The following is a 27,886-nucleotide window of genomic DNA, read 5'->3' as shown; positions in this document are numbered from 1 at the left end:
TCCTACGGAGAGGTGGGACAGGAGGGACCCAGCAGCTCATGGGGTCAGGCACAGCTGAGGAAAAGACTATGGACATCCCAGGCTGCCCTCAGATTTCTGCACTTTTGTTCTGCATGCTCATAAATGAGGTGTATACACACATGAAAACAGAAAACAAGACCCATATTGGCAAGTCCTCAGTTTCTCTTAAATGTTTGTTAAATTCAACTTCAAATAGCAAAAATGTTGCCATGATAGTTGAAACCTAATGAGAAGGACACACACTTCAGAAAATGTTGGGAGGCAGAGGCTGGTATGTCTCTGAGTTTGAGGCCAGCAAAGGCTGGTTATTCAGTAAGACCCTGTCAGACAAAAGATTTGCTTTTATTTTATGTGTAGTGAGTGCTTTGCCTTCCTTTGCGTATACCATGTGTCTACCTGGTCCCAAGGTCAGAAGAGAGTGTCAGATCTTTTGCAATTGTAGCTTCTGCGTTGTAGCCCAGGAGTCAGCCTTTAAAGTCCCAATACACTGCTCATGTTTCTTATATGCTGAGGATGCTGTAGTGATGAAATTCACTAGAGGAAGGTTAGAATTGGCTGAGCGAGTGACAGTGCCGCAGTGTTAAAGTAGCAAGGGGCCCCGGACTGCTGCTGCCACTTAGGGGTCACCACTTGTAGTGCAAGCCTGTGTGCTGGGTTGTGGCCAGCAGTGCCGAATGCTGCTCAGGTTACTTAAAAGAGCTTGCATGTTTTGCCTTCATGTTTAGTGCTTTATCTGTAAGCACAGCGGAAGGGGAGCTGGGCCAGGGGCAGAAGGCAGAGGGAAACTGAACACAGCAGGGAGGACCTGTGGGTTGCCATGGACCCTGTCCTTGTAATCTCAGCTAGAGACTGAATAGGGAAAGATGGTAAAGCCTCGGAGTGGTGGTGGTACACAGAACTCTGAAATTGTTTATTTAGCGGCTACAAGTAATGTACAAGCCTGCCCACAGGAGCAGCAGCACCAGGACACTATAGCACTTGGAAAGCTGTCCGACTGGGAAAGGGATATATAGAAAAGTTTTACTATCTGGGCTTGAACGTTCCTGGACCAAATTTGATGTAAATGGTACTGGTTTTGTGAAACAATGTAGTGCATGGGTGGGAACATTTTTTTCTTGGAAGTTCTCTTGGGTTTAATGGATCTTTATGAGAAGTTGGGAGCAGACAGGGAAAAACGAAGTTATGTTGTTTTTTCCCCAAGCCCTGGCCTGCCAGATGCATCTCCCCTCCCTGAGTGACCTGTACCCTGATCATCTCTCCCAGAAAAAAAGGTTGTGCCCCATTAAATCCTGGTGTTCACCTATCCTGGGTCCCAGCAGCAAGGTTAGGGAGCGTGTCATTGTTCCGGGGATCAGTGCCTTTACTTGAGAATTGTGCTTACCTTTCCTGTTACATTTAGAGGCTCACTAGGCATTTTGCTGTCTTGATTCTCATTTTACAGAGTGCTTGGGATTCCATGTGTTTTGCTGAACTTGTGAAGGAGACACCTGGATGGTGGATTAACAAGAACACTGACCTGTGGGCAGTCTCCTAGCTGAGAACATTGGATTTTCACCCTAGTCCAGCAGCTCTGCTGCTCACATAGATACAGATGAATGAAGACCCCATTCGGGAAGACACCTGGCCAGCGGTCCAGAGCTGATGCGGGTAAGCACTTGAGTGCTGAGTGTGTCAGCGCGCTGTACCTTTGAGAACCTCGGGGTCACCTAAGCAGTGTGTGTGTGCCCTTCTCCATGGTTTATGCCTTGCTGCGTGTGAAAGAGACCTTTGATTTCTTGAAAAAGAGAACCCTTATGCCAAAGATTGTTTTCTGTATAACCTAATAAGTGCTAAACAAGTGAATTTCTTTTTTTGTTTTGTTTTGTTTTTGTTTTTTTGTTTTTGTTTTTTCGAGACAGAGTTTCTCTGTGTAGCCCTGGCTGTCCTGGAACTCACTCTATAGGCCAGACTAGCCTCAGAAATCTGCCTGCCTTTGCCTGGCTAACAAGTGAATTTCAAGTAGCAGAATATAGTGGAATCGAGGCTTTATTTTATGAGAAGAAGGTGAGATGTTAGCTTGTGGGATTTAGTGAGACTCAGGAGATTGGGACGCTTTAGGGTAGACGGAGGATCTTCTTTGTTTGTTTTTTGTTTGCTTTTTTGTTTTCCGAGACATGGTTTTTCTACATAGCCCTGGCTGTCCTGGAACTTACTTTGTAGACCAGACTAGCCTCAAACTCAGAAATCCACCTGCCTCTGCCTCCCAAGTGCTGGGATTAAAGGCATGTGCCACCACTGCCCAGCTAGAAGTAGGATCTTACTCAGTTTTTGTATGCTTATGTAAAGCAGCTATACTGCTTTGAATCTGAAATGAAAGAGACCTCATGAACCTTTAATTCCAATGCTCTGGAGAAATGGTGGAGTCAGGAAGACCAGGAATTAATTCTAGGCCATCCTCTTATTACAATAGCAAGTTCCAGGCCAGCCTGGACTACATGAAGTCTTGTCTCAGAAACAATAAAAGCCGAGCCTGTGCACCTCTGCAACAGGGCTCAACTGTTTGTTGTGGCACATGACTAAAAGCAGCAGGAATCAAAGGGGAGGTTTTTGAGATGGTGTTTGTTAACCTGGCTGTCCTGGAACTCATTCTGCAAACCAGGCTGGCCTTGAACTCCGCCACTCCAGTGCTGGCATTGTTAAGGCATGTGCCACCACCACCTGGTTTAAAAGTGTAGGCTTTTAAAGCCATCTCTCCCCAAACAAAAAGAGACCATATGGAATGTTTTATAAAATTAGCAAATAAGCTAGCTGCCTTGCCTTCCTCTCCCTCCCTCCCTCCCTCCCTCCCTCCCTCCCTCCCTCCCTCCCTCCCTTCCTTCCTTCCTTCCTGCCACAGGATCTTGAACATGTTGATCCTCCTGCCTTAGGATCACAGGCATGTTGCGCATGCTATGCTGATAAATAATTCTTGAGTACTTCGTGGTGGCATTTGAACATTGATAGGGTTTGAGTGAGGTTGCAAGTGTTTCAGAACTTGTTGTCCAGCCTGGCCTATGTCCTTGGTTCCCTTGCCCACGGGTACCACAGGCAGCACACAGTATTTCCAATTTAAAGAAGTCCATCTTTGGTAGATAAGAGCCTCGAGCCTACTGTGCTGACCTTGACCTTAGATGTGGGCCTCCTGCTCCCCACTCCCAGGATTATAGGTATGTGGCCATGCTTGCCTTTTTCTTTGTTTATAATGATTTTGTTTTGTTTCTCCTACTGGTAGGTCTGTTTTGTTTTGTTGTTGTTCTTAATTGTGTGTGTGTGTGTGATTCACTTTTTTTCTGGTTAGCTCATTCCCTGGTTCTTTGATTAGCTCAACCTCTTGGTAAATCTATACTTGAGGGTGTCCTGCCTTAGGGTACAGGACAGCTTAGTCAGATTATCAGCCTTTACAGATAAAGCTGAAGTGTGGGCCCCTTAAGAGTGCCCTTGACCCCGCTGGCTGGCCAGGCAGCACCAGTTGGGGTTCTTTGTGCATGGCGTCCTGGGTGGGTTCTGACCACCTGGGCTGCCATCCTCTCCTCTCTAACTTAGAGTGGGTGCTTGTCCTGTGACCTTCTAGTCTCTGATCACTCTAAGACGCATGGCTGAGATTTACAGTGTTTTTCTTGTGATAAACAGAGGAGCAGGAACAACTTATGCTGTACACGTTGGGCCAGAAACTGGAGATGGTCTTGGTTATGGTGTCATTTCTCGGAGCTTTGGATGCCTTGCATGGCCCCTGGCACATCAGTCCCTTGACTGCACTCTTGTTCTCAGGTCATCTCAGGAAGCCATGCTGCTTGCCTCCAGTGCCTCATCTCACTGTGCAGTTGTGTGTTCACGCCTAGGATTTGACGGTCGTCTTGGCCTCGTGCTTACCTTTTCTTACTCAGTAAACTAGGTTCTTAGTAGAAAGTCAGTACTGGGGCATGATCTGTAGGCGCCATGAAGCGCCTTGAGGTGCCTATTGCCAGAAGCCAGCATGCTGTGTGCCCAGAGTAGGATTGTGGGGGTGGGGCGAGGGTTAGGATATTATGGGATGGGAGAGAGGGTGGACATGCCGGGTACAGTACATTTAGTTCTGGCGTCTTGACTGATTCCTTTCTCTGCACCTTGTCAGAGGTGTTACGGACACCTGAGGGATGGTTTCTCTCACTCCTGGCCTACCTGTGTTGCCAGACACTAACTCTCCTTTTCTCCTTACCCTTTGTTCTTCCCTCAGTGGGTCCAGGTCTCAGCTTGCCATCTTTGTCTCTGACTGAAAGCGGTAGTGGCTGCATAGTACCTCTAGTGTTGAAGTTGTATAGGTGCCACCACTTCAGATAAGGCCAAGAGAAGGGAGCTTGCAAACAGTGAAGAGCTTCCTGTCTTAGCCCTTGTGCTTCCCACAACGTCATCTTTCTGCCCTGAGTTAAAGCCTTCTTCTTCATACTCGGCCATTTAGTGTGGAAACCTGATGAGTAAAAGTGCCGCTTGTTTTGCAGTGTCTAAGCTCTGAGACTTTTTTTTCTTTTTTTTACATTTTGCCATTTTCATTGTGACTGTCTTACACTGTGAGTTCAGGACCTGGTTTAACTCCTCAGAGAGCTTTTTCCATAATTACTCCAAAATAATGCTGACCTGGGTAAGCAAATATATTTTGTGTGATTTCAGGGTATTTTAAGGATATTATTAGACACATGGCGGGTGGGTTAAAGTTAACCTGGGCTCCAGAGGAGATGCATGTGCTATGGCTGTCAGGCTGTCTGTAGTTACCAAGTTACCAAGAGGAGATTTTTTTTTTTTTTTTCCCGAGACAGGGTTTTTCTGTGTAGCCCTGGCTGTCCTGGAACTCACTCTGTAGACCAGGCTGGCCTCAAACTCAGAAATCCACCTGCCTCTGCCTCCCAAGTGCTGGGATTAAATGTGTGCTCTACCACCGCCCGTTTAAGAGGAGAATTTATATAACTAAATATACTTGGTGCAGGTGTGGCCCCCCTTTTCTTGGATTTCAGGGCTCTGTAATTAGGCTTATGTGTACTTAAGGTTATTGTGGCTTTTTGATTAATTAACCATACCATTTTGAAGTATCTTTTGTGATCCATGGAGACATTTGTCCTGAATTTTAAATCTGTCTCAGTCTTGGTGCAGCTGGACTGTGTGTATGCAGTGCCACTGTCGTGGCTGGAAGATACTTTGCCTGCCAGTGGGTGGATTGAGGGTGCAGTTGCTGTCTCTGGCTTAAGTTCTGCCTGACAGCAAATCTTCATTTCCCTGTATCTCATGTGTGTAGAAGTACTTTTGTTTGTTTTCCTCTTGCGAAGATGCTGTCGATGGCGTTCCAAAGTTAGTCTAGGGGTCCTGTGCACAGCTACTCTCCTGCTTGGTCGGCAACCGTGCTTAGGAGATTCAGCAAAGCTCTGCTTTGCCTGTTGCTTTTCTCTGATCCTCAGGCCTGTGGGTGTTGCTCTCTGAGTTCCTAGACAGGACTGGTTTCATTTTCACATATGTATGCGTGTATGCATGCATTGCATGTACACTTGGGGAGTTTGTATTTCTGTGCTGTGGGTTGACCTTACTGATCTACATAGTCTACTTTGTAATCACAGTGCAGGGAGCTTACGTTTTTTTGACTTGTTTTCTTGATATTTCCAGATTTTAGGGATTATTTGGGTGTGTTTATCTTTTAATGTCCTTGCATACAAAACATTTGTTTTGGTGTTTAAACCTACTTGAATACCCCTTTGAATGCTAGGATTACTGGCATGTGGCACCAAGCTAGGTCCCCCCACCCCTATGTGGGGTGTGTGTGTTGAAGGTCAAACCAAGGGTCTTGTGTATTCTAGCAAATGCTTGAGCAGAAGGTTAGACACCAAGGCCTTTCTTCTTGTCTAATAATTTTTAAGAAAGGTAGCTGGACATTTTAAACAACATTGAAGTTTGTCAAGCAGGTGCTGAGGGCTGATTTGGTATTCTGTTTTCTGTAGGCCGGTGCTAAGGGTAGATTTGATTCTCTTTCATGTAGGCTATATAGGAGTCTTGGTTTTGTTTTTAGTTTTGTTTCTGATTACTCAACATGTCTAAGAAGTGACTAGTGTATTGGATTTGTGATTTCTCAGAATTTATTTATGTTCAGATTTCCATTTAGCCAGAATGTGGACCCCAGTCCAGTAAGTTTGGAAGTTCTTTTCTAAGTACGTCTCCTTGTATACACTGCATTGCTACATGCTAATAACAGACAGTCCTTCCTAACTCCACTGTGGTGCTCTGCTTGGTAAGGTCATACCTACTACACATACCATGATCCAAAAAAAGGCTTTTCGAAATGGAGTCAGGGTCAGTGGTGGCCTCCTTGTTTGTTGGTCAGCTCTCAGCTCCTGTAGGCCTTTGCTACTTGGTGTCTCAAGCCAGACGGCTCCTAAGTTTTTCTAGATTATGAGGAGGGAAACAAGTATGTTCTGTACCATTTATTGTTGTATGGTCAGGAGTGAACATTAATTTTATACATGTAACTGGTTTTGTTTTTATGGCTAATCTGGGAGTGAAGAACCACTAGTCATTTTGTCTACACAAAGTATCCCCGTTTCAGAAGTCAGTAAGCATGCAGCTCTAACATGTTGGTGGTTAATGATCAATTTCAAGCTTTATGAAGTAGGGTTTTGTTGTTAACACACTCTTTGCTGACTATAACTCACCTCTCTTGTAGGCCATGCTGGAGTATCTGCAAACATGATGAAGAAGAGGACATCTCACAAGTAAGCAATGCTTACACCCGTTGTTTAGATAACTAGCACCAGGACGATCTCTTAAGCCTGGGCTTTTTATCTTATCTCCACTTAAAGCCTAGTAACTGTTTGTGGTCTTGTGTCATCTCCCCCACCCCAGTCCATTCTCTTTTCCTGGTCTGGATGGTGGGCTAGGTGTGCACTTCAGCTGTTTATTTATGTTCAGATTTTAAGGCTTAGGGCGACCTTAGAGCTAGATGCTGAGGGGAATCAGCAGAGCTGGGTCTGAGCTCCACGGCTGTCCCTAGGAGGTCTTTGATCATGGTCATCCTCTGTCTTAATGGGAGCCAGCTGCACGGTGGGAAACAGCAGTGGGAGGAGGGGGCACTGTGAAACCTAAACCTCCAGGTCTTGATCTGCTGTTAGCCAAGGAGCTGACTGGAGGTGTCTGATGCTAGGGTGTACCTAGCTAGCTGCTGTGTCTGCCTTGTACCTGACATTTATTACTTAGTATTTTTATTTATATGTAATATAATTTATAAGATATAATTTAAATTCCATTTAAAATAGAATTAAACATCTTGTTTTCTAAAACATTGTCTCTCTGTGTAGTCTGAGGTGGCCTGAAACTTGTAATTCTGACTCAACCTCCAACCTGCTGGGATCACATGTGTGCAAGCATACGTCACCAGGCCTGGTAGTTGGCGTGTATTTAAAATGACAAGTGTATCCCAGCCCTGCAGTTTCTATGCAGTGGTGACTACATTCCACCATCATGGATGTACCACTCAACACTGACTTGAGAATTTAAGGAAGTTGAGTTACTGTTGAAGGCCCTCCTATCTGACGCTGTAAGCAGTCTGCACAATTACTCCAAGCAACTCACGGGGTAGTATTGAGTCCTTTAGTTGCCTCAGTGGAGCTCAAGAGAATAGGTTTCTTGGTCATGGTCTTGTAAAACAGGAGTGTCTTCAGTACTGGTTGATGATTTAACCAGGCTTGCCACATTCAGATGAATACATAATTAAATGTAATACTCACCTAAAGAAATGACCTAGAAAACAAAAACTGAAAGTTAGTGTGCCTTTCCCTGAGACAGTAAACTTCCCCTTTTCTTACTGTCTCCCTGGCTTTGCTGTGTCCAGTGATGTGATCAGTATGTGGTGGCTCTGCTCATTGGCTTGGTATAAATGGCAAGCCGACTCAAGTGGCAGAGATGGAACCCACAAATACTATGCAGTGGGTAGGAGACAAGTGAAATACCACCTTTGTGAGATCGAGGTAGTTCGCTCAGATTAGAAGTTGCCACCTAAAAGAAGTTAGGAATACTAAGGTATAGTGTGTTAGTGCCCCATCCCTTTTTAGAAACCTATTTTCAAATAATTACTGTTGGTTAAAATTTCATTGGCTTGAGGTTAGACATTTGTTTGACTCCATAGTGTTGTGTGCATTTCATAAGGGAGTTCTAGTCCCTTTCCTGAGTAACGCTGAGCATTCATTATCTCCTGAGTCTGACCCCTTCAGGCTCAAGAAATAAACACTCACGCCTTTTTTTTTTTTTTTTTTTTTTTGATTTGGTTTTTTTCAAGACAGGGTTTCTCTGTATAGCCTTGGCTGTCCTGGAACTCACACTGTAGACCCGGCTGGCCGGCCTCGAACTCAGAAATCCACCTGCCTCTGCCTCTGCCTCCCAGAGTGCTGGGATTAAAGGCGTGCGCCACCACCACCCGGCTAAACACCCACTTCTTAACACTGTTAGTGCAATTGATTGAGCTATGTGGCATGCATGTATAAAATTGTCAAATATAAATTAAAAACAAGACACTTGAGGGTTCATAGGCTCATTTAAGGCCAGAATCCTTGAGGGCATTACTGTGCCCCAGAAATGGAATGAAATGAAAGTAGTCCTCACTGGAGATTTGAAGGTGGACAGAGGCTGAGAAATAGCAAACATTCCTATGTTGGGTGCTGGCTATAAATATCTCGAATGGAGTGAGAAGGACAGATACTGTGCTTTGCAGATTCTTCCTATGCTGGGGGTTGGACCAGATCACTGAGCAGTCATCTTTTCAGCATAGGGTTCTTTCTACAATTTTTTAAAAAAGGAAACTAAATGCAAATCTTCAGAACCTCAGCTTCTCTCATCACTCCATGCGTGACAGTGCTGCCTTGTTGTTTCTCCAGGGAGTGGGAAGGCTCAGGGCGACCTTAGAGCTAGATGCTGAGGGAGTCAGCAGAGCTGCGTCAGAGCTCCACGCTGTCCCTAGGAGGTGCTTCAGCTCCACCTGGGCAGCAGAAAGGAAAGGAAATCATGAATTTGTTTTGACTACTGTCTCTGTTGTGGTCTAATCCAGGGCCTCAAAAGGAGTACTGTAGCCAGCTAGGCAAGTGCTGTAGCCAGCTTTTAGTTTTCAGTGGAGATCATCTGGGTACCTGCTGGGTTTGGGAGGTTAGCATCAAGGCAAGCCTTTCTGCATTTTTTTCCCATGAAGTTATTTGGGATGCTGTTGCTTTGAGTGTGAAGTCACTTGGGAAACCATCCAAGTGAACGCAGATGCAGTGGGTACCCTTGTTTTTAGATGTCATGTTAACTCTCCCCTCCACCATTTAAATGGGGTTAAGTCTTCATTTCAAGGTACTGTCTTGACAAAAGGAGGTGTCATGTGTTTCACTAATTTGCTTTGTTGTGTTGTTTTTTTAAGATAAAAATTCCCACTATGTATGTTCCTCTGGCTAGCCTGGAACTCATGTAGATCAGGCTGGCCTAACTCAAAAAGATCCTCCTGCTTCTGCCTCCCAAGTACTAGGATTAAATGTGAATACCACCACACCCAACCCAGTAATTTGCTTTTAGAGAGTAAATGTTCGAGATTGACAGTCTGTACTGTTTGCCTGGCAAGGCTTCGACCCTAGTTTAACTTCAGCACCCTTGTTAAAAAGTTGGCTGCAGTAGTGCACAGTTGTGGTCCCAGTACTGGGGTGGTAAGTGGGAGTGCTGAGACAGATTGGTCACCTTACCCCACCTCCTGACTTCTGTGTTTAGTGAGGGATTCTGTTTCAGAAAATAAGGTGGCTTCCATACATATGTGCATGCATGTGCACAGGCAGATGTCTACAGGAGTGTCCACTAAAGCAGTAAGCTGTAAATAAAGTGTAGCCACCAACCACCAGTGGAGAGTGTCATCCACTGCCCCTGTGGTGCTCTGTGCTGTGATCTGACTTCATGGTACCCTTGTCAAGCTGGAGTCGGGAACTCTGCACTACAGATTCAAGAACTGATGATGCTCAGAGAGATGGAGTAACTCAGCTGAGGCTTGACTAGTAATCAGTGATTGAGCCAGAGTGGGTTAAATAACCCGTCACAGCCATCTTGCTTCTGCTTTCTTGCCTCATCTGAATATGGCTGAGTCACAAGCACTGTTGTTAGGCTGCACTTGGTGAACCACAGTGTTAATAGACTCTGTTAGGCCTGTCAGAATGAGGAACACTCGCCGTCTTGGTTAACTCATAGATAATACAAGTTTCCTCAGGCAATGCTGCTGTTCTCACAGGGTTTACAGGAAACCATGGGGACTCGAATGAAGAGACATTCTATCTCATCTTGGTTTTATGTTGTCAGTTCAAATCAAGAAATGACAGTATCACCTAGGAATTTTACAAAATAACAACTGCTAGGGAGGCATGTTTTCTCTTATTTGTTTGTACCTTGCAAAAGATGAAGATATTCATTCATTCATTCATTCATTTATGTTGTAGAATTAAAAAAAAAGAGGTGCTTTGACCTAACAGTACCAACTTCAACTACAGTGGAAAGACTTACCAGTAATTAAACCATACAGCCACGTTCAGTGTATGGTAGATTGACTAATGTTAGAATGGTGGTAGTTGACAAGGTTGTCTTAGTATTTTACTGCTGTGAAGAGACACCATGACCAAAGCAACTTTTATAAGGATAACATTTAATTGGGGCTGGCTTACAGGTTCAGTGGTTCAGTCCATTATCATCAAGGCAGGAACATGGCAGCATCCAGACAGGCATGGTGCAGGAGAATCTGAGAGTTCTGCATCTTCATCTGAAGGTTGCTAGAAGAATACTGGCTTCCAGACAGTTAGGATGAGGATCTTAAAGACCACACCCACATGACACACCCGCTCTAACAGGGCCACACCTTTTAATTGTACCACTCCCTGGGCAGAGCATATTCAAACCATCACATACGTATATGATGGATTTAGTATTGGCTACCAGAATAGGACTTCTTTTTTTGTTTTTCTTTTAAAATTAGTAACAAGTTTTATTGTGTGCGTTTCGTACATGCCCAGTTTGTTGACCCCTGTCTGTCCCTCCCTGCTGCTGTCCTGTGTACCCCTCAGCTTTCATGCCATGCAGTCTGTATTCTGTTACCCTTTTTTTTTCTTGTACCCAACTCTCCCTTGAGCCTTTTTTCCCTTTTCATTGTCCATGTTAGTTGTACTCCCTCTCAAATGCAAAACTTAAAATCCAGGGACCAAGTGTGAGAGAGAACATGGTCTTTGACGCTCTGCTGGTCTGCTTAGGTGGGATTACTCTGCCTATCTGTCTGGATCTTTGCTGCTTCCACACCAGTTTGGTGATTGTTTTTTCTTTTTAGTTTTCTAAGGAATGTCATTGGGATTTTGATGAGTGCACGGAATCTGTATGCGGCTTAGTTTTCAGTGTGAGTTCTGTCAGTTCATGAGCACTAAGATCTTTCCATCTTCTAGTATCTTCTTTCTTTGATCTTACAAATCTTCCATTGTAGAGGTCTTCCAGCTGCCAAGTTAGTTTTTCCCAGGTTGTCTTTGTTGTGTTGGTTTGGGGGTGGGAAGAGGTCTCTGTAATTAAGAGCACTTTAATACCCTCAGGAAGACCGGGTTTAGCTCCCAGCACCCACATGGCAGCTTGGAATCTCCACTTAAAAACTCCAGTTCCTGGGGAGTCTGACCTCTTCTGACTGCCCCACCTCCATGTATGTGTGTCTGTCTGTTTGACCCCACCCCCACCCCATATGTAGTTTTAAAGGGTTCTGATGTTAATTATCCCTTTCACATTCCTTCCTCTACCTTGTCCATTTAATCTTTCCTTTTCTATTTTCTTCTTTCTATCATTACATTTTCTCCACTCAAAAGATACTCTCTTCCAAATTTTTTCCTTTTTTTTTTTTTTTTTAATTTAAGAGCTTCATAAAGATCTTCTGCTTCTGTCACTTTTTTCCAATATTGAGAGGAATGGGTTTTCTTTAATCACAAGAGCAAATGTTTCTTGGATTACTCTTTCAGTCTTGTCTGTGTGTTCACATTGGTGGGGTGGACTTGGGGAAGCATTATGTGTATCTGCAGCCAGTAATTGGCATGGGGTGTTTTTAAAATTTGTTTATGTTGTATATTGAGATAGCTTCTCACTTGAACTCAGAGCTTGCCATGTCAGTTAGCCTAGCCAGCTTGCCCCAGGGGTCTCATCTCCTCCACCGGATGCTGTTGATGTAAGGGCTGGAGATTGGAGCTCACTCGCTTCACAGGCTCCTCTCCCCCTGCTTGTTCAGAACGCTCATAAATGTAATCTGGTCCTATCCATCCCTCCTGAACTCCTCCTAGGCCTGCCTTCTCCACCCTCCCTTCCCCACACTTACACATTCAGTTCTTTTGTCTTTTCCTTTTTAAAACTATTTTTATTCATTCTGTGAGGATTTTATATAATGTAGTTTTAGTTGAAATACACTTCAGCCATCCCTTCCTTTTCTTCCTGCAGCCCGCCCGTCCCATACTTTCCTTCCATCCCATCACTCCCTAACCCTTCACAAACTGGGAGCCTCTCTTCTGATGGTTGCTTTTGAGTAAGCCACTGTGGATGGCAAAGTCTCTCTCAGTTCTTGGGACAGAACATTGTTTTGTCTTGGGTCCCTTGTTTCTGCTTTGCCTGGGATTCATTATTTATTCAACAGCACGAAGGTGCTTGGGATTGCTGGAGTATGGCAGTGGTCTTTAACAAGGCCTTCAAGCAACCTACACCCGTCTCCACCCTCATTGGAAGGACTCTGTAGTTAGAAGCAAAACGTGCCTTATATTCATGTTTTTAAAACATCTTTAAGTTCTTAAAATTTTAGATTTCTTTTCTTTCATGGAGTTGGTGATCAAACCCATAGCTTGGATAACGTAGGTAAGCGCTCCACCAGTGAGCTCTGACTTTTCCTTTAACTTTAAAGCTGTATTGTTATTTTGGTGTAGTGATAGACTGTAATTAGCTTGGTCAGTAAGGTGTCTTACTAACATCTTTCTGTTTCCTCATTAACTGAGTCAGTGAATATTCATTATTTTGTTTCAGTAAAGCCCTAAACATGCAGTCCCTTGGGATATTATTGTTCTGCATGGAGAGACTTTCACGTGTGCCTTACTGGTTCATGAGAAAGATTCTCTCTGTTTCATAAACAGATAAAAAAGAACTGGTATCTTGAACTAGGCGTATGTTTTAGTTTTTGCTCTGTTGCTGTAAAGAGACACCTTGAAGGCAACTTAAAAGAAAACATTTATTTGGGGGGTTGCTTGCAGTTTCAGAGGGTGAGTCCATGGTTGTCATAGTGTAGAGTGCTGTGGCAGGCAGACATGCACAGCAACAGCTGAGTGACAACTTACATCTCACCCCCACACAGGGCAGGGACACAGTGAGACTGGGTGTGGTGTGGGCTTCTGAAATCTCAAAACCTACCCCTAAGACTGACACCTTTCCTCCAAGCAGGCCACACCTCCTAGCCTTCCTAAATAATCCACTGTTCTCATTCACACACCACAGCCCTGGACTGCGCACCTTGTTTCCGACACTCAGGATTCTGAAGCAGGAGGATCACTGTGAATTCAAAGACAGTCTGGGCTATCGAGTGAAATTAAGAATTGTGTTAAATCTATAGTGTCAAAACAGTTATATGTTTTGATTAATTCTCAAGTACTATGAGACTGACATGTGAGTCCCTTACACCTGAAGTTAAGCTGGGAGGGTTTGTGACTATTGGAGGGGATAAAGAAAGTATGTCATGTATAAAAGAGTTTGCGACAATATTCTCATAATTTATTGCCATAAAATACACAATTTATTTTTAAGTGGACAAAATATGTGAGAATTGCACAAGCACTTAAAAACTTGTCGTTTTCAGAGACATATAAAAACATGTAAAGGAGCAGCACCATATTGGAGTATCCTGAGGGGCAACTGTCAGCTCTGCTACTCCAGGCTCCTCCTCAGCTACTGCCTCTTGCTGTTAGGTGAACTAGAGTCTTGTGAGTTCTACTGGAATCACCACCATCCAAAGTTGCTCGACCCTGAGAGAGCAGTTGTCTCCACTGCGCCAGCAACCTCCGCGATAAGTGATCTTGTGGGAACTAGTGAGATAGCTCAGAGAGAAAAAGTGCTTGCCTCACAAGCCTGGTGAGAGTTCAGTTCCCTAAATACATGTAATGGGGCAGACAAGACTCACCTCTGACCTCCACACTGCATTGTGGCACACACATGCTTGTGTGCAGAGATGCTGCTTACCTTGGCCTTTGACTGCAGGCTGCACACAGCTCCTGCTGTGGTCCTTACCCTTGCCAGCTCAGGGTTTTACCTGTGCGCCCATTTCCTCACATTCCTCTAGGTTTGTCTATACGGCCAAATCCTCTCGGTTGTTTCTTCCCTTGCCTAGCTTTTCATGGTGTCTTACCTAGCTATCTCATTCTGAGGTCTCCCAGTCCGTGATACATGTTCCTATGTGAGGATTCTCTGGAGCCAGAGAACCAGTAGGAGATAGAGGAGCACTGTTTGATTATGAGACGTTGAGTCATACACTGTGGAGGCAAGGAAGTCCTCACGGGCTGCAGTGTGTGAGCTGATCGGAGAGTTCAGTCCTAGTGCAGAGCTGGAGAGCCAGGGGCCAGAAAACCATATTCGTGCCTGTTGTGTTCAGGCCCTCAGCAGGCTGCGTGAAGCCCATTTGCACTGCTGTGGTCACATTGTTTTTCCTCAGTCCAGTAGTTCAAATACTGACCTCTTTCCAGAACATTCTCAGACAACACCCAGAAACAAACATCCAGTCTGGGCACCTCTTGGCACAGTCAAACGGACAGCTTCTCTTTCCTTTGCTCAGTGCCAGTAGCAAGCAGTTTTAGCTACTCCATGGATATATTTTCCTGGCCAGCCTCTACTGCCAATCACAACTCAATCAAGAACATTTCTTTCCTCTTTGAGGTACTTTTGCTTATTGTCCAGCAGGCCTCCAGGGCTGGAATGAAGGGGAGAAGATAAGCAGTTGTCTGTCCCCTTTGCCTCGACTTCCCAAGCTGCTTCAGCTTATTTCAGACAGGGCTCTTCCTTCTCCACCTGTGTCTACTGCTCTGCTTGGTTTTCTGGACCTGCCTCTAGACTTTACTATTTACACCCTGCTTAGTTAGGGTTTTACACCGCAGTGGGGCGGCCTGGGGACATGGCTCCTGCCAGGAGGAAGGTGTGCTGTTTTAACAGCAGGCATGGGGAAGGAGGTGTGAAGTCTGGCTCCTAGGAGCTGCCCTTTCCCCACTCTTTTCCCAGTCCCACAGTGCCTGGACTTCTCCCTCCCTCTCTCCCTCCCTCCCTCCCTCCCAATCCTTACTGGCTCTGAAATCCTTCCTCATGTTTTCAAGAGACTATTGTTTCCAAAGTCTCTGACAAGGCTAAGAGCATGCAGACAATACCTTTCTTTTATATATCTTTAGCTATTATTGTAACTGTTTTTAAAAAAAGAAATTAGTTGTAATTGTCATACGTATTTGTAAAATGGGAAGGAAACCTGTTTTGCTCTCAGTACATTAGCAGCATCTGTCAAGTTGGTTTGGCCTGGGTTGCGTCCAAGCTAAGTCTTGTCCTTTGTCCTATTTCAAAGTGAAATGAAGTGTGCGCCCCGCTCCCTGCCCCCCACCCAATATCAGAAGCCAGGATGGGGCCCTAGGAGATGACTGTGTGGGTAAAGTGCATTCTGAATAAGTTTGGATCCCCAGATGGGCCATTTGTTTATAACTTCCATTGTTTGGGGGTGTGGCTAAGATGGGTGGATCCTGGGAACCACATTGCCAGCCAGTCTAACCTAAATGGCAAGTTGCGGATTCAGCGAGAGACCCTGCATTAAAAAATATGGTGGAGAGCAGTAGAGGAAGACACCTTCTTATATGTGCATGTGCACTCCCACAGCCAGAATATTAGCGTTTTATGTAAATATTTCAACCACTAGTAATACAGAAACACCCTCGTTTGATGTTACTGCAATATTTTTCATATGTTAGTATTTGTCATAAACTACTAAAATATGGTTGTGAGACATTCAAGTATGTGAGGAAATTGTGTTTCTAAGTGAACTGTAGTGCATACACACACACAGTCCAACTCATTTACAGTTAGTTTTAAGGTTACCGGGGCATAAGGAGGACTGAAAATACTGTTTGTTTTTTTAAATATGCTTGTGAGTGCTTCCATTATATATGTATGCATACTACATGTGTGCCTGATGTCTGAGGAGACCAGAAAAGGAACTGAGTACTGGCAGTTATAAAATACCTTATGGATATTGGAAACCAAATTTGGGTTATATGCAAGATCAGCAAATGTTGCCTGCTGAGGCAGTTCTCTATCCTGTTATTTTTGAAGCACATTTTGCTATGCAGCCTGGGCTGGCCTCAAACTGGCAATCCTGGCTCACCATTCGGAGTTTGTTTGTTCCTTAGGATCATGTAATGAAGAGCATGCAAGCTGGTGGCTATTGGGTCCAGATATGCATTCTTGTGAGAATAATACATTGTATGTGTGAATACAGAAAACATCGGACCAGTGTGGGACCAAGCAAGCCTGTGTCCCAGCCCCGGCGGAACATCGTAGGCTGCAGGATCCAGCATGGGTGGAGAGAGGGCAACGGCCCTGTCACCCAGTGGAAGGGGACTGTCCTGGACCAGGTGCCTGTGAATCCTTCCCTGTATCTTATAAAGTACGATGGATTTGACTGTGTTTATGGACTAGAACTTAATAAGGATGAAAGAGTTTCTGCACTGGAAGTCCTCCCTGATAGAGTCGGTAAGTTTTTTGTTTTTTTTTTTTTTTTAAAGACTTTTGTTTTTTGGGTTTTTTGTTTTGTTTTGTTTTTTGTTTTTTTGAGACAGGGTTTCTCTGTGTAGCCTTGGCTGTCTTGGAACTCACTCTATAGACCAGGCTGGCCTCCAACTCAGAAATCCCCCTGCCTCTGCTTCCCAAGTGCTAGGATTAAAGGCGTGCGCCACCACGCCCGGTGAGTCAGTAAGCTTTTAAAGTTATTTTAAAAACATTTTAAAAGTGATAAGGAGAATCAAAAAGCATTCAATTATCAATGTTTTAACTTGTATCAGAACTCAAGTACCTCTGATAAATATCACTTACAAACACAGAACTGACCCAGAGCAGATGTTCTGAAACCATCGTTCAGGGCCTGATAAAGGGAATAAAGAGCAGAGGTTTCCAGTGCAGAATTTATTATCTAGAACTATTTGTACATGTGTAGTTTAACACTAGCATGTTAGGTTGCAGCATCTCCAGAGCCTCTTCATCTTGCAGGTGTGAAGCTCTGTAATTGTCCCTGCCCAGCCCCTAGTGCCCACTACTCTTATCTTTAGGCTACTCTTGTATACACACCCTGTAAGTGGTGTCATAGAGAATTGGGTTTCTCTGACTGATTTATTTCATCTAGTGCCATGCACTCAAGACTCACTCACAGACTAGTGCGGCAGGAGTGCCTTCCCTTTCAGTACTGAAAGTCATACTCTGGTGTATACAGTAGTATCCCATTTTGTTTATCTATGTGCCCTTCCATGTTGGAAGCGGCTGTGAATGTACTGTCCGACTTCTCTGAAACCCTGGGTTTCTCTGTTCTTCTGGGTAAAGAATAAAACCACCTGCCCAGAAGTAGTTTCGATTGATTTTGGGGTCTTCTAATTTATATTTTTTCAATGGAATTGCCACAATGTTTTCTACATTGTTGACTGTCTAACAGCCCTGCCCTACCAGCACCACACAGGGTTTCAGCTCTCCAGCTCTGCTGGCATTACTTTGTGCTTCTGTTTTGATAGTGGCCATCTATAGGTGTCAGGGCACCGGCATGCCTGTTAGCCATCTGTATGTATGTATATTGTCTTTGCAGAAGGGCTCCTTCAAATTCTGTTTTTTTAATCAGAAGAGTTTTGCTATGGTGGTGGGAGGAGTTGTAGTTCTTTGTATATTCTTAAGACAGATGAGTAACATTTTGAAGAGTTTAGTGGTAACTGTTTCAGGCCATGTTGCAATTGCCCTTTAAGGAGCTATTATATATTATTACTATATAAGGAGCTATTATTATATAAGGAGCTATTATGTATAATTTGTAGTATCAAATGAATAGCTAGAATTATCTGGGAAAAAACTGAGAATTACTATTTTTCAACATTGGATCATTGAGGGGCTGTATCTCATATAACTGAAAACGAGATAGTTTAAATGAAATTGTTTTTAAAAACTATACATTAAGGGAGCTTAGCACTTAATATTTGCTGAGCATTCAACAGGACCACAGCCAATTCAGCACCTGCTGAACAGGACAGGCTCCATCCAGCAAATACCTATTACAGCAGCTCCAAGGGAATCCGGTGCCCTTCTGTGGCCTTTATATGCATATACACACAGACACGTACAAGCAATGTCTTAAACACTTTTAACTAGACATTACAATTTCAAAAATGTGAAATTGTTTTACTTTTACTAAATTTTTAGTGATTACTGGTTTTAAGAAGCCATTGTGTGTGTGTGTGTGTGTGTTTATGTGTGCATGTGCGTGCAGTATGTCCTTCAGTGAGTCTTTTGCTAACTCATAGCTCAAAGTAACTGCTAGCTAACCAATAATGAAGCCACTCACTGAGCGAGTGAGTCCAGAAAGTAACAAAACAGATTGTTCCCCACCTTGGGGCAGATGTCTTCCTGTTTAATCCACGTCTGTGCTAGGCCCTGGCATTTGGTTTGGTACTTAGTTACTCATCTGTGATCCTTAGATCGCATGTTCACTTACATTGCACAGGCAAAGCTCGGTCTCCTTTGGTAAGCTGAGTCTTGTTGGTAAACACTTGCTGAAGTATTTTGCTCTCTTAATTCCAGCAACATCTCGGATCAGCGATGCACACTTAGCGGACACAATGATTGGCAAAGCAGTGGAGCACATGTTTGAGACAGAGGACGGCTCTAAAGATGAGTGGAGGGGGATGGTCTTGGCTCGGGCCCCTGTCATGAGCACATGGTTCTACATCACCTACGAGAAAGACCCCGTCTTGTACATGTACCAGCTCCTAGACGATTACAAAGAAGGCGACCTCCGAATTATGCCTGATTCCAGTAAGTCCGACACATTGGCAACTTGTGGCTTTGGCAATTTGAAAGGAGTTTGTATTTTAACTAAAGCATTTGAGTAACAGGTTTGCAGGTGTGTTTTGGGGCGTTTGGGCCTTTTTTTTGTGTACATAGTAAAATTTTTTCCTTGTGAAACTTAGATGGTAAAATGATCACTTAGGTCGTTTTAAGGTTTTAGAAACATTTCAGTGAAATTTCTTTTATTAATGGAACTATGTGGCTATGTAGGGCATAAAGTAAATCCGTTCTGTTGTTTTTAGTAGCTGATCATTTTTTTAGTAGCTGTTATCATTGTAAGTGTAGTCCTTTCCCCCAGATAGTTTATTTTGAAGCAGGTCGTTGACATTGATAATTTAATCTGTGGATATTGAAATTGCAAGAATACTGGTTTCAGAAAACAGTTAATTGGAGCCTTGAAATCTCAGTGCTAGAGAGGAGGCTTGCTGAATACTCATAAGGCCACATTACATCCCTAGCACCACAGAATCGAGGCTGAGCTGGCGAGAGCTCTCCATCGTGCTGACTTAGAGACAGTGGGAGGCGGTGCTGGCATGCTCTTACATTGCCTTGTTCTTTGGGGAGCCATGTAGCAGAGATTGGCCCGCAACTTACTTAGAACTCAGACTGGCCTTGAATTTAATCCTCCTGCCTTGGGCTCCAGAGTGCACAGAGGTCTGTGCAGGTTTGGCTTCAAACATAGAGTGGCATCATTTTGCTCTTGGTTTGGTTTGGTTTTTGTTTTATTGGGCTTTTTAAAATTAATTTAATTAATTAATTTTTGTGTGTAAAGTCAACCCAGTGTGTTTTAGCACATTGACAGCTGCATGTGTTTGTTAGGCAGTCGGCTTCTGAGCACTGCTGCATCAGAAGGCCATGCCGCTTACCACCCCATGTTCTGAGCACTGCTGCATCAGAAGGCCGTGCTGCTTACCACCCTGTGGTCTGTGATGGTGGTTTAGCATGAGCTTGACCTTTCTACTTAGTTGAAGATGACTTTGAATTGCTCATCCCCTTGCCTCCACCATGCTGAGTTTTGTTATTTCTGATCTCCCTGTCCTTCACTCACAGCTGTAAGCAGTAATTTTACTGCTGTAGAGCTCATGTCAATGGGTCCTGTGTAGTCTTTTGTGACTCGTTTTTTATTTAGTATGATTTCAGGGCTCCCCCATGTTAGAGCATGCTTTAGGGTTATATCATACTTCATTTGTCTAGCTGTTGATTCATATTTGGGTTGTTCCTGTATTTTAGTTACTATGAATATTGGTGTTTTATAAACACTATGTGAAATCCTCCGTGGGTGTGTGTTTTATTTTTCGTACTTTGAAGTGGAATTCTCAGTCTTGGTGGCATCTCCAAGATGAACATCTCACGCTGTTCAGCTGAACCTCTGTGCTTTGCCTTCAGCAGTGGGTGAGGGTCTGCTCCCCTCCTCACCAGCACGAGCTTGTTTTCATTCTAATAGTTCTTCTACTGAGGATGAAGTAGTTTCCTGTTGTGGTTTACTTTGTGTTTCCCTGGTGACCAGTGATGTCACAGGAATCTTTTTGTATGCTTAGTGGACATTTGTATAACTCTTAGAGTCTTAGAGTCTGACTGCTTAGAGTCAATATTCTAGATACATGCCTTTGATTAGAAATCAGATTACTGATGTTCTCCTTCTGTGGGCTATCTTTTCACTTGGGGTGGGGGGGGGTGCCTCACATCAGATCCTTGCTATGTTGCCTAAGCTGGCCTGCAGGTAACTGTATGATCCAAGCTGGCCTTAAAGTCTCCATCATCCTGCACTGATCATGTCCCCATGCTGGGATCGCAGGAGTGCTCTGCCATTTCATCTGTCTTTTCTCATCTTGATGGACGTGGACACCCGAGTTGCTAACCTTCAGGTCCAGTTCATCTGTCTTTTGTTACTGTGCTTTTGCTGTTCTCAGGACTGCCAAATCTAAGATTATAACTAATGTGGTAGTGTGAGGTCAGGGTATAAGAGGTCAGCTCACTCTTTCATGTAGATCCCCATGTGACTGAGCATCATGTATTGAAAAGACTATTCCTCCATAGATAGCATTGACATCTTGTTGAACATCATTTGCTGTGCATATGTCAATGTGTCTGAATCGGCAGTTCTGTTCACCTATATCTCTATCTCTCCTTGCAGCTCCCACACTCCATTACATTGTTTTGTGGTAAATACTGAAGCAGAAGTGTGAGACCTCTGCCATTGATTATATTTAAGTACACTGTAGCTGTCTTCAGACACACCAGAAGAGGGCATCTGATCTTCTTACATACAGATGGTTATGAGCCACCATGTGGTTGCTGGGATTTGAACTCAGGACCTCTGGAAGAGTAGTCAGTGCTCTTAACTGCTGAGCCATCTCTCCAGCCCGAGGATGCTTTTTAAAGCTTTGGGATCTGTGACGTCTTTTCAGCAATGTTTTAGAGAGTCTAACTAAATATTCCTTTCTTTTGCCCCTAAGAATTTTTTTTAAGTTACCATAAATGGAATTATTTTCTTATGTGATTTTTGGATAAGCCTGTTTATTCAATAATTAGTATTTGATTTGTTTTTGTTGTTGTTGTTGTTTTTTGAAAGAGTGTCTTGCTATTTTAGCAAAACCTCACACTCAGAATTCCCTAGCCCAGCCTCCTGAGTGCTGGAACTGTGGCACATCAGGCTAAACCGTTTCCTAGACACATGAGACCTTGCACACATGAGTGTGTGCAGGCATACACTATTAGCAGTGTGACAGTCATTTCTATTTTTCTTTGATAACCTTTTTAAAAAGTTCTTCCTATAAGAAAGCCAGTTAAGAGGAATTACTAATGAACATGTCTGGCCTGGAATGACTGCTTCATTTTTTAAAAAGTTTTTGTTCATATTTGTAAAGGAAATTGTTTATATACTCTAGAATTTATATTCAGAACCCTGCCCTTTAAAAGCATTCTGCAGCCTATAGAGAGATGTCCATCAAAACAAGTGCTCTTGATCTAAGAATAGGCATGCAGGTCCTTGACACATAATGCTGAATCTTTTCCAACTCCTTGATCTTCTCATGCCTTTCCAAGCTTCTGGATTTCCTGTCAGTTGTATGGAAGTTTGTCTCTCATTAGAATAGTGCTGACCTTCTGGTAGTTCTGAACCAGCGCTGTCCTTGTGGGTTGAATCCAGTCCTTTTGCTGGCTAAGGAAGCCTCAGGAGAAGATCTGGACTCTATAGAGTTTCTGTCAATCAGTTGGGATCATGCATTTGGAATTTCTTGGTAAACATGGAAGTATTCTGTGCAAGTATGTGGTAATAGGATCATGCCACCTAAAAGAAATGAATTTTTGAGAAAAAGTATTTCTTTTTTCACTTTCCAGCTTAAAAGAACTGACCATGTGGTCATGTCCAGTTTCTAGCTATTATGTGTGTTTGTATCAGAGATCACTGTGATGGGTTTCAGTTCACATTGTCAGTCAGTGAGAGACTTGCTGTGGTTGGAGGTAAAGATTGTTAATATAGACATGTTCTATGAGCCACACTAGGTCGCTGTGCTGGTGAACTCCTGAACTTCCGAAAAGCAGAGGCTGCCCTGTGTGCCTGGGACCTCTGGCCACTGCAAACCTGCCTACTCCTGTAAGAGCTCTAAAATAGTCTTGTCTCCACCCCAGCTTGTTTTGTTTTGGGCAGTGGTGGCTCTAGTCTGTGTTTTCCCAGAGGTAACTACAACCCAGGGCTCTTGGGGAATGATGCTGATACCTGGGCTCTCCTGGGATCTAATTTTCCATTATCCTGCCCTGGGTGGAGTTTACCTAGTGCTTACTTGTAAAGCATGGAGATTTTATTTCCTTTATTCTGAAACTGGATGGAAGATGGTTGGCTGTTTTAAGACCCACAGGTAGACCCAGTGATGCCTCAGCACTGGGAATGGGCAGTGTGGCCTCAGGAAGCCTTGCAGGGAAGTCATTTTCAAAGCCAGTTAAATTAATTTAGATGACTGCAGTTATATAATTCAGTGTGATTCCCAAGGAGTTTGGGTTATAATATTTAAATCACTCATAAATCTATGGGATGGGGTTCAGCAAACACGAGAGAAGGGTTTTGCTAAAGTACATCTTGGCAGTTAACTTCCGGACTGCCCTTGGCTACTTTGGTGCTGCATTCTCATAGATGGGAGTTTGGGGACATAGACCATGTGCCTGAAATATTTACAGAGTAGCCCTTTAAGAAAGTGTTAACTTGACTAGATCATGATGAACTCAGAATATCTTAGAAGAGTTTATATTTGCTGCAAAATGTGGTAGTGACATGTCTAAATATTGACTTTCTCATTTTCTTTTTTTTCTTTTAAATACAGATGATTCGCCTCCAGCAGAAAGGGAGCCAGGAGAAGTTGTGGACAGCCTGGTAGGCAAGCAAGTGGAATATGCCAAAGAAGATGGCTCGAAAAGGACTGGCATGGTCATCCATCAAGTAGAGGCCAAGCCCTCTGTGTATTTCATCAAGTTTGATGACGACTTCCATATTTACGTCTACGATTTGGTGAAAACATCCTAGATGTCATCACAAACTTTGCCAAATTTGTGGAACTATTAAATGTATAATTTGTAGACATAAAGACTTGATTGCTTTCCAGTTTAATGAAAGCTTAGATGTCCCTGCGAACCCACAATCTCCACCAGCAGAGCTGGTGTTGTTCTGAATAGTGCAGACTGTTTCGAACACAAGGCATCTGTGAGGGGAGTCCTCCCTCTTCAAAGCATCTGTGTGAGGGGGTCCTCCCTCTTACAAGAAGGCTGTCTGTTGGGGGTTACAAGCAAGGTGGAAAAGTTAAGCTAGTATCATAGTCATTTAAACCTGGATAGGTTGTAACCATTTTCCCTTCACTCTGACACTGTCTTATTCTGCTGCCACAATGCAAGCATAGTTTGTTATTTTTGTTACTGCCTTTTTTGAGAGATTATGTATCTATATAGCTACCTGTCTAGATCTGCATCTGTGTGCCTATGTATATATTATACACACACAGAGGCACTCACCGCTGGCACTCCTTTCCCTGCGGATTGGGGTCGGGGTGATAATGTTTTCTCCAGTTCAACAGGAGTGCTTGACCCAAGTCAGTCATATTTATAATATGCCTGCTTTTTGTTTAAAATTAAATTTGGGCACAGGAAGCACACAGAGACATTAGGTTGTTTCAAAAGTCAGAATTTCTGAGTACCATTTCAATCTGGAGGCTTTTAGCTGAGTCCAGGTATAAATTAGCCATAAACAGTCAATGACCCACAGTAGAATTTAGTAAACTGTTGAGAAATCTGGGTAAAAGGCTGCCTTCAATTCTAAGCTTTGGTTTTTTGTTTTTTTTTTTTGGTTTTTTGGTTTTGTTTTTTTTGTGGTTTTTGTTATTATTTGTTTGTTTCTGTTGTTGTTGTTTACTCTTTAATCATAAGTACTTTTAAAGTAGAACCCAGGTCCTTGGTTCACATGGATTAATATCGATGTGCTTTTAGATGGCACATTGGTCCATTTGTACACACCTGTCATCAGGATCTTAGTACATGGACTTAAAAGGCAACAGTACATCAGTGGTTTGTATATGTGGTAATCCTCACAAGAACAGTGCATTTGTATTAGAAATGTAAGTGTTAAGTATGGCCTTGTTGCCTTCTATCAAGTTCTCTGGGACTTTTTAATTTTTCTTACTACTCTTGTTGATATTTGATTATGGTCAGAAGGCCTCTTCTCCCCTTCCTTACTTGCCCCCGCTGCTCCTGGCTCCCCCCACAGAGAATGTTAGTCCAGTATGGCTTCTTGCCTTGGTCCTGTTGTGGCAGTGTCTGTTCTTGCTCCGAGTGTGCTGTTCATGCAGGTTATTCCCTTGGTGGCCTCTGGCTTTGCATGTCCGATGTGTTGCTGGGAAGGTCATCCTTGCCAGTTACGGGTGGGTCGCAGCTCTTCGCCATCAGGTGCATTTATGATTTCCTGTGAGGCTGTTTGAAGCTGAAATAGAACTGAAATGCAGTCGGTTGATGAGCCAAACATGTTTGCTCTCACTTTGTTTAGGAAGAACCCTGGTAGTTCATCAGCTGGGAGAAAGATGGTTTGTAAAACCAGTTTCTCATGGAGGTTGGAAATCCTATCTGGCTGGATAGTCCTGGATATTGTCAAGCAAACACCAGAGGCTTGGCCAAGGGTAGTTATGCTTACTTGGTTGGAGTTCTTCCTGATTGATGCAAGAAATTATTCACTGTTGAAGGCGCATGGTTATTGGATCTCCATCTAGTCTTCACAGAGGCTGACTGCCTTACGCTGCTGGGTGGTCACAACTGCTCACCATGTGAACACAGTACCTCAGTTCTGTCCCTGGCTGCAGTCACCGTGTGCTCAGTGTTTTCATAGGCACCAGGGACAAGCTTCTCAATGCAGTGTGATAGACCCAAGTCCTCGGTGCCTCTAGTATATGTGACCAGGTGTTGTCCTGCATGTAAATCTCCAAGCTGAGTCTGACTCTTACAGCCCGCACTGGTATCTGTGGCACAAATGGGTGAGTGTGCCCTGCATGCACTAACGGTGCAGAACATGGCATGGTGCCTGGAAAGTAAAATTCCTTTTGAAAGGTCCCGAGGACTGGATCAGTTACGATGTGTCTGCCATTATCTGATGACTTGCATTGTGGTTTTCTGCAAGCAACCTAAGTTAACTTTGGTTCCCCGTGAACTCCGGACTGGAGGAATACAACATGATGATGGTGACCTTGATCACTATTCCATTTATTGCCTTTATATAAGGTTGAGAGAAGGGGAAGATTTTGTTTGTTTGTATTTTAGTTGTCTTTTTTATCCCCACCCCCACTCTTTTCTTTTGGTGGCTTCCACCACCCTTACTGGTGACGGCCTCCTGAGCCTGCCACCTTGGGCTTCCCTCAGGCTCACGGTTCAGATCTGCATGCATTGCTTGCATTGTTCTGGTATCTGAATGTTGATTCCTCATTTAGGAGTTCAGCATTAATTTCCAAAATTTTCATGGGGCTTGTGGCAACACGAGCCGTGAATCTGTGTATAAAATTTACTGGCCTTCTTCACTTACCTGCTCTAGTATCGTATCGTGTGTGCGTGCGTGTGTGACGTCAGGCTGCCACGTAAACTTCAGAGAAGAACCTTAAAGCAGACCATCCATTTTTGCATGCTCTCTTCTAAGTAGAATGTTCAATGTAACTAACTAAAATTGCATGTTAATGAGACCTAGGTTCTTTCTTTCTTTCTTTCTTTCAGTTTGCTTTTGGTTTCCTGTATATTTGCTTACTGTGCTGTTCTAGTGGTTGTAGGGTAAAGACGCACTGGTGAAGCAGTCGTAGCGCCGACAGAAGGTGATTCCAGTTGTATATGTCACGCAGCATTCGAAGGGACTGTGCACGCTCTAAAAATCACAGTTGCTTCTAAGCCAGATTTCATTTCTATTCTTGTTTTATGTGCCAAACCCCAAAGTGCATTGGGCCTGAATCTCTGAACACTGTAGACCCATTAGAAAGAAGACTGTTCTGATCGTCACAAATTGTAGTGCCTGAAAACACTTACACTGATTGTCTGAGAGATAAAAGTCCTCCAAAGATGACACAGGACAAACACTCAAAGTGACCATGGTTGAAATGTCTGTGTTCCTTGGGAATGCTGCGCTCTCTGTATTCTCCATCATTGGTGCAGTTCGAACGAACGAGTAGAGTTCAGAGGTCTTCGTGTTCACATTTAAAACTAGGTAAACGACCTCATTTTTTTGAGCTTGAATTCATTTTTAATTTTAATTTTATTTTATACAATGTGTAGATGGTTCCCTGTTCTCTGCATTTAGAAGTATACACAGTACAACTCTGTTAATTCTGTAAGTAATTTTTATAATTATGATGTAACTCTATCCTCCCTTAAAACATTCAAAATAAACCCTTTATGTGCAACTTGTGGCTGTGAGCTTTGTGCCGCTGTGTTGAATATGCTAAAAGGGGTCCTGAAGTCATGCAGTGTCCCCACCACATGGGAATGTCAGGGTTGGTAGAAAAAGAAGGAAGTGAAGGTTTGCTTTGGGTGACAGGAGTGCCATCAGATCTGGGCAGGCATAGCTGTCGTCATCTCGGATCTAACTGTTGATGTTTTGATTTGACATTAATGAGAAATGTTAGTTAACCATGACTTTTAAACTTCAAGCAATCACTGTACATAGAACTTGCTAACTTGTGTGGAGTGTTTTCCTTCCCAGCCATCCTTCGAATGTTGCCTACAGTGCTCTTGTTCTTAAATACCAGTCAGTGAGACTTGGTAGTGTAAGGTGCTATTCGCACCTGTACTCTGTCCTATGGGAATCTGAATCCATGCAGAAAGTAGAAAATTAATAATGTTTTTAAATAGATTCTTTTTTAGTGTCTCATGACTAATGTGTTTAAGGCTGAGATAGGGAAATCCCTGCATTCTTCTGCTGTTAGAATGGTTGTGTTTGGTCTCTTCAGGGCTTGGTGCTGCTGGGGTCACAGTGAGTGGCTGCAGCCAGGCCGTCAGAAACTGGGGTGGGGGGTGGGTGCCGTGAGCCCAGCAACTGAGTCTGGCATGAGAGTCACTGTCTGCTGTGTACTAAATGTACAGCTCAGTAAATATTTTCTGGAAAAAGTAACAAAATTTAATCTGAAGGTTGGGCACTCCTAGCCTGCGAATGGGCTATGTATTTAAATAAGCTGTGGCTCTGTGGGAGACTCGGAAGCTAACCTGATGGTAAACAAACTTA

General features: G+C 43.5%; 1 protein-coding gene across 3 annotated transcripts in view; it reads left to right on the top strand.

Moving 5' to 3' along the window:
- The window catches only part of Spin1 (spindlin 1), a 45,970-nt gene extending 18,898 nt beyond the window's left edge, over positions 1–27,072 (top strand). For all 3 annotated transcript variants that reach the window (XM_052156710.1, XM_052156712.1, XM_052156713.1), the window contains exons 2-6: positions 1,463–1,668; positions 6,716–6,764; positions 16,562–16,815; positions 18,895–19,128; positions 23,478–27,072. In XM_052156710.1, the coding sequence (XP_052012670.1) occupies positions 1,617–1,668; positions 6,716–6,764; positions 16,562–16,815; positions 18,895–19,128; positions 23,478–23,677 (789 nt within the window). In that variant the 5' untranslated portion in view covers positions 1,463–1,616 and the 3' untranslated portion in view covers positions 23,678–27,072. The remainder of the gene's footprint in view (positions 1–1,462; positions 1,669–6,715; positions 6,765–16,561; positions 16,816–18,894; positions 19,129–23,477) is intronic.
- Positions 27,073–27,886: the final 814 nt, after the last annotated feature.

Source organism: Apodemus sylvaticus, chromosome 14, assembly GCF_947179515.1.
Source record: "Apodemus sylvaticus chromosome 14, mApoSyl1.1, whole genome shotgun sequence".
In the NCBI taxonomy this organism is placed as follows: Eukaryota; Metazoa; Chordata; class Mammalia; order Rodentia; family Muridae; genus Apodemus; species Apodemus sylvaticus.
The sequence above is the reverse complement of the archived record's forward strand: the minus strand, read 5'-3'. Positions and strand labels throughout refer to the sequence as shown.